General features: G+C 43.4%; 1 protein-coding gene across 1 annotated transcript in view; it reads left to right on the top strand.

Annotated features, from left to right (window-relative positions):
• Window positions 1-241: 241 nt before the first annotated feature.
• The window catches only part of CREB3L2 (cAMP responsive element binding protein 3-like 2), a gene marked incomplete at its 5' end in the record, with an annotated part of 32,620 nt that continues 26,048 nt past the window's right edge, over window positions 242-6,813 (top strand). Inside the window, one exon of the mRNA XM_009081158.1 lies at window positions 242-458. Coding sequence (XP_009079406.1) covers window positions 242-458 — 217 coding nt within the window. The remainder of the gene's footprint in view (window positions 459-6,813) is intronic.

Below are 6,813 nucleotides of genomic sequence, written 5' to 3'. Positions count from 1 at the left end.
AGGCTAATGACAGGCTCTTCTGCTGCAATGTATGCCTCTAAGAGGACTTTTGTTCTAGCTGTAGCTCTTCAGCTTGAAGTAGTGATTGGAGGAGAAGGTTGTTAGGCAGGGCTGGGAGATCCTGCTGCTGACTGGCACGGATGCTCAGTGTAGATACAGGATTGTTCTGATCAATCCTCTCCTGTTATTGGCATGACAGACAGGCAAGGAGATAAACTTTCCTCTTTTTTTATCTCCACAGCACTTCACAGAGTTCCTGGATGAGTTTTCACCTGATGTCCTAGGCCAGCTCTTGAATGATCCTTTCTTGTCTGAGAAGAATGAAATAATGGAGGTGGAACTGTCTCCAGCATCCCCAGCACCCCTCATCCAGGCAGAACACAGCTATTCCCTCTGTGGGGACTCTCGACCCCAGTCTCCCTTGACCCACATCTCGACTGATGACAACTTTAATGAAGGTAGAACACACTGAGCCCAAGTTCATATGTTGTGATGATGTGGTAATGAGGTGTTCCTGGTGGGGTGATGATGTGCTGAGGGTGCATGTGAATGGTTCTTGCAGAGGTTACTAACTTTGCATTGTAAACATTTTGACTTAGAAGTTAACTATTCATCAAAAACAAATAGGAGAAGGGCCAGAAATACACTTGGTTCCATGTGTTTGAATCTGCTGAGGCTAAATGGAGAATGATAAATGAAATGAGTCAAATGAGGATCACCATGAAGTCTGGGTGTTGTAGAACATGACATGTAAGGAAAGGGTGAGGTGGGTTTTGTTTAGTCTTCTGGAGGAGAAGGAGATGGAAGATCTTATTGCTGTCTCTGACTATCTGATGAAAGAGTGCAGAGAAGACAAAGCTAGACTCCTCTGAGACACACACTGATAGCTCAAAAAGTAGTGACTGCAAGCTGCAAGAAACGAAATTCCAGTTAGGTGTTAGAAAAATCATTTTCACCATGGGAGCAGGTCAGACATTTCATTGGTTATCCAGAGACACTGTGAAGTCTTCATCTATGGAGATATTAAAAGCTGATCTAGGCAAGGCCCTGAGCAACCCCATCCAAGTTGGCCATGTGCTGAATGAGGCGTTGGACAAGATGGTTTCCAGAGGTCCCTTTCAGGTTTATTAAAAACCAACCAACCTTTGAAAGTACACTTAATTTTTCAGTAAGGAGTGTCTGGAGCTTTCTGTTATCTCAAAATGAAAATCAGGTAATCTTATTTATGTTTCTAAATACATGTGCAGGAATGTGACTTCAGGTGCTGCCCCAGTCTTGTAACCTGTCTTGCTGAAGCTGTAGGGTTTTTAGAAACTAAAAAACAAGCAGAGAAAAAAATAACACCCATCAAGAAGTCATTGACCATCTTGTAAAGACATAACTGCGGTTTTATGGATTCTGTGGCTGTGGGAAGTGACGATGCCTAGAAACTGATGAAAACACACAACATTTTTAACAGTTACCTGTAATTCAGCAGTTAAAACACCTGGAAGAGAAAAAAGGGAAATGCAAGAATGGTGGGAAGAAGAGATCCAACTTGCTTTTTCTGGTGTGACGATGCCTGCTGGTATGAAAGGAAGTTCAGGGTGAAAACTAGTAGTTGGAGAGGAGCAAGACCATGAATTAACGAACTGTGAGGAATAATTGCCGTGTCAGACTTTCACTCCTAATAATTGGTTTATGTCTTCACCACTAGCTTTACTGTACAAGGCAGCAGAGTACTAAGCTGCATCACAATAAAGGGGAGAGAGATTAGTGCTTGTGCCTAAGCATTAACAAGCTAAACTGTTTGTGAAGATCCACCAGACGTGTGTTCAAAGGCTGGCAGTTTTGTAGTCCAAAGGGCTCTCTTATAACAAGATGAAATCTATTAGAGATTTCACAAGAGGACAACTAATAAAACCTGTGACAAGGCTTTTTAATGTGAGAGGGTTTTGGAAATGATCTGGAAGCATCATCTCCTTAAAGTCTTTCATTTTTACATTTTCTAGCTGGTTTATGTGAATATTTTTAAGTTAACACGTACAGGAGATATTAGTTATGCCAGGAAAAACAAGCACAAGAAACATCAGAAACCAAGCTTCTATGGAAGTTAATAGGGAGAAGCTTCAAACTAGGCTAAAAGTGAGGGGAGTTTCCTTTGGAGAAAAATCCTGAAGAAATTCATACTGCTGAGACCACTGGGTAATTAATAGAGCTCTAGTCAAATGATGTTTTAAAAAGCCAAGAAACATTAACAAGTGGGTTTAAAAATAGAAGATGTATGCAAAACATTTCATCTTCTGTTCACTCTGCAGTGTGTTTCATAAGAGAGAAGGAGGAGGAGGAGTTGTTCTTGGTGTTTGGGATTTTATTTAATCTTAACTGTGGAATCATGTTCATGACCTTTCTGTACCTATTGACTTCAAAACAGCGAAGCTCCGAGAAATACTTGAGGAAATTGCAGTATTAGAGTGAACCTGGCCATCTGATAGATGTTCAAAGGCATCATCCTGTTGATTTTTCAGTCCTTGAATCTGTGAGAGCAGGAAGAGAGGATTTTGTGGATGGCAGTACTGCAGGGTTTGACATTGGAGATTGAAAGCATCTTGAGTGAGAAATGAGTTTGGCTGAGTAACTTATATATAGAATGTCCAAAAAAGTTGTATTTCCCAAATGACACCCCCACTGGGCAGACTGGTGAGCTCTTACAGCTGTCATGAGTTCATGGTGTTTTCATGGTTTTGGCAAGGCTCTGTGATTCTGCAGGACCCTGCCCCTCAGGGCTGGGGCTGGAATCAGGCTAGTGAGGAGGCTCATGAATGGCACTGGCATTTCTCTGTGCACACCTGGTATAAGCACATGTTCTGTGGACCTGTGTGCCTGTGCTCAGCAGCCGTGTGAGGAGGAGGGTGGTGCCACAGAGCACTTAAGCTGGGTCTGGATCCATTTCAGAGCTTTGCCCTTAGCTCTGGAGGACTAAGGGCCTGGTGTTGTGCTTGAAGCACATGGCAAACAGGATTTGTTCTTGCTTTGCAGTGAGGTTAGTAATGCAGTGTTTCTTTGCAGTTGTCCTGGCAATGAGTGCTGACAGGCTCTTTCCCAGGGTGTGCAGAAATGCCATTCCTTCCCAGGCCAGTGAGTGTTTATGACCAGGCAAAGACAAGGAAATTGTGAGGAGGGGGAAACCCCAGGGTCTTTTAGGGACAGGCCTTTTAGCCCGTATGGATAGATTATGTGGACATGGACGTGGTGCCTGTAGTGCATCTTATTGTCTCTGTTACACCAGCAGTTCACGTGACCTGGAGCTGAAAAATCCTTTCAGCAAAGGCATCTTCTCAGGTGCTGTGTGCTGCTGCATGCTGAGATGTGGTCTGGCTCCATGTGCCACTTCTAACTTGGTGCATGTTAATGCACTGCCTGCATATGATGATGGGCACAGGGGTGGCTTGTACCACATGGGTCTGGTGTCCTAAAGAGACCTTCCTGCTTTTAAAATAGCCCTGAAAACTGGACTTTGTTTCCATGATGACAGACCTGTTGGAGATGGCAAGGTAGAGTGACAGTTGGGTGTATGTGGTCTGTCCTGGGATAGGGTCCTGCTGTTTATGTGGGCCCAGGATGACCCCAGACAGTGGTCTCAGCCCCATGACACTGGGGCAAGTATGCTGCCACCAGGCTGGCCACACGTCATATTGTTCTGCTCCCTGTCTTTGTGCCCTCCTCCTTTGGCCATGCCAGCCTGTTGGAGGAGGGACTTAGATTTTGGAAGTTGTCTCCATGTGTTTCAATGGCACTTGATGTCTGCAGTGGTTTTTGAGCTTCAGCATGCAGGGAGGTTGAGAAGGCCCATCTTGTTCAGCATATGATCTTCAGGTCAGGTTCAAGCTATTCAGTGTCTATTTCTGTCTTTTGGTTCCCCCCCCCAGTCTCCCTCAACAACTAGTGGACTGATTTGTTGCTCTGACTCCATAATCACTTTCTTGTCGACTCTTGCAGGGGAACAAGTAACTTCTGCTGTGAGCTGTTTCTTGTTGGTCTCTACCCAACCATTGCCACTGTTTCTATCATTGCTAAATTGACCTATTTTTGTAATTTATATATATCTTATATAAAGGGTTTTTTTAAAGTGCTGAAAGTGTAAAGCCTGGGAAACTCGTAAGCCTGGGTTTAACTCTTCCAAGAGGTCCTATTGACCTCAAGGTGAGAACACATATAAGTGTCGATAAGATCAAGGTCCATACACTGGTTTTCCCTATTTGTCCACTTTTCTCTCTGCATTGAGACTATTTCCCCAGCTTTGTGTAGAATAACTTTTGTGAATACTGGCAACTTGCTGCTTGTGTGGATTCTCTGAAGATGTCAGTCACTAAATCTCCAGCTTATGAAAGTATGAGTAAGAGTAACTATTTTAAAGCATCTGCAAGACAGCTGGCATATAGTTATTTGGTTTCTTCCCTAACTAGAATCTATTCTTAGATTCAATTTTGCATAAACTTTAAGACTAAAGATACTAGAGAGAGAGAGACATATAGGCTTAATCTGCCTGCTTGCAGCTGGCTGACCATGAATTTTGTTTGCCTGAACTGGTGAATAGAGCATATGGTTTGGGGGGAGATTCAGGCTGTAACGTAAGAAAAGGAGTCTGTCCCGGGTACTGACTCTCCACACCAGTTGCGCTGCTGCCTCTGTCCCACCAGGTTTCTGCTTTCCAGTTGTGAGCCCTGGGGTTTTTGAGACAACTGCAGAGTGAGTGCCTGTGGAGAAGGACAGTGAGTAGCTGTGAAATGGAAAATGCTCTTGAAAGGACATGAAGAAGCTGGGAGGGGAGACAGAGAATAGGCTGAAGGGTTACTGTGCATCAGGGCCTTTTGGGGCACAGGTTCACTTTTGACAGTTGTAAACAAGTAGGGTAAGAAGCTTAATTTTCTATTATTTTTTGTGCATGTTTGTCTTCAGTTTTCCAGTTTCTGCAGCCCTCCAGAATGGGAGGGCTGTGGGTCAGACAGCCAGGAGCAAGGCAAGACCCAAGTTTCAGCAGGGACTATGGTTAACCTTCTTGTGACTTGAGGTGTGAGTGTAGGCTCCTTCCCTGCCCTCCCATGCTTTGTCTTGTCAGCTGTGGGCACAAACTTTAGTCTAGTGCCTGTCCCTTGATTTGGACATGTCAGCTCCACAGTTGACAGCTGTGTATAAGTAGTACTGACCGGCTGGTATGTAGGAGGCAGGAATGTGGGGCCAGAGCCTGCAGCATCTGTGTGGGGCTCTGCATCCTCTGAGACCACCACAAATGGTGGAGGTGTTCCATGGTGTGTGTGTGGGTTTGGTTTTCAGTGTTTTTACTTTTCGAGCCTGGCAGAGCAGAGGCAGTGGACAGCTGACTAGTCATTTGTATGGTGTCTCTCCTCAAACTGTGGCCAGGTGGCTGGGTGCATTCCTTTCCCAGTCCCCTGAGGGCTCTGCTTTTGAGATTAGTCTGGGTCCCCACCTGCTCCTCCTGTGCTTCCCTGCTCAGGAATGCTTTGAAGTTACTTCTGGATTTGAAGCAGCTTGCCTTGGCTGAAGGTTTGACAGATTGCTGAAATGGTGTGTTTTTATTTTATGCTTAGCTGTGCCAAAACTGAGACTGGCCCCAGAATGTAACCTGTATTGTTACTGGGTTTTTTTTACTGCTGAGGTTATGTTTTCCTGTAATGGGCTTTTAAAACATGATTTTCTTTTTAAACTTTATCTCCCTACATGGTTTGAAAAAAGAAAAACAGAAATAAACAAGAAACGAAATCAAACAAACCCCCAAAATCATTTTATATGCCTCTCATTTCTGCAGTTCGCATAGTCTTTGGACAATAAATTCAGCCCTCATCTCAGGCAGTGCTTTGTACAGGGAAATGTTTGCATATGTATGGAGTCCACAGGTAGTAACCAGTGTTGTGTGCTGTCTCTTTGCATAGAGGCAAAGAGACTTGCAAAGAGGCAAAGACCACCCTGGGCTTGAGGCACAGGGTGGTCCTCATACATTTGATATGTATGCATATATATGCACACACATAATCTATAGATTATATTATATATCCTCATTCTGTTTTTTTTTATATAGCCTAGAGAGAGATGCATTGTTCTGCTTCTGTCTATCTCCAAATGCTGGATCAATGTAATGTGAATCATGAAAGTGGAACCTCCTTTGCCATGACTTTAAAGAAAATGGAAAAAGAAATTCACTTGTGTTTTGAAAAGCTGTCCTCAAAGCCATGCTGATAATTTTGAGAGCACATTCCTGCAACTTTTTTCTTGTGTAAATTTTTTAATCTTTGTGTGTTTATTTAGGAAATGGGGAGAAAGATGTTGAGTAGTGATAGCCTGGATTGGGTAATTTGCATGTGGAAGGGTAGCAGCTAGTCCTTTTCAGCATCTGCAGTTCTTAAGTATGAGAAGATTCTTGGACTTTCATATATCCAAGGTCCAAAATCTTAGTAGGTCACTCAGAATCAACCCTGTAACTTCCACTTGAGCAGCAGTGTGTCTGAAAATGTCAGCTTTGATTTAGAGATGGGTATTTTGGTGCTTGCTTAAGGTGCCTGTTAATAGTTGTTAACTTTATTTGCATAGCTTTTGTTCCGGTTAAGTATGAGAAGATTCTTGGACTTTCATATATCCAAGGTCCAAAATCTTAGTAGGTCACTCAGAATCAACCCTGTAACTTCCACTTGAGCAGCAGTGTGTCTGAAAATGTCAGCTTTGATTTAGAGATGGGTATTTTGGTGCTTGCTTAAGGTGCCTGTTAATAGTTGTTAACTTTATTTGCATAGCTTTTGTTCCGGTTAAAGCCTGCACTTG

The sequence above is a fragment of the Acanthisitta chloris genome, unplaced genomic scaffold (genome assembly GCF_000695815.1).
Source record: "Acanthisitta chloris isolate BGI_N310 unplaced genomic scaffold, ASM69581v1 scaffold14608, whole genome shotgun sequence".
Taxonomy (NCBI): Eukaryota; Metazoa; Chordata; class Aves; order Passeriformes; family Acanthisittidae; genus Acanthisitta; species Acanthisitta chloris.
This window is presented reverse-complemented; position numbering and strand designations above follow the sequence as displayed.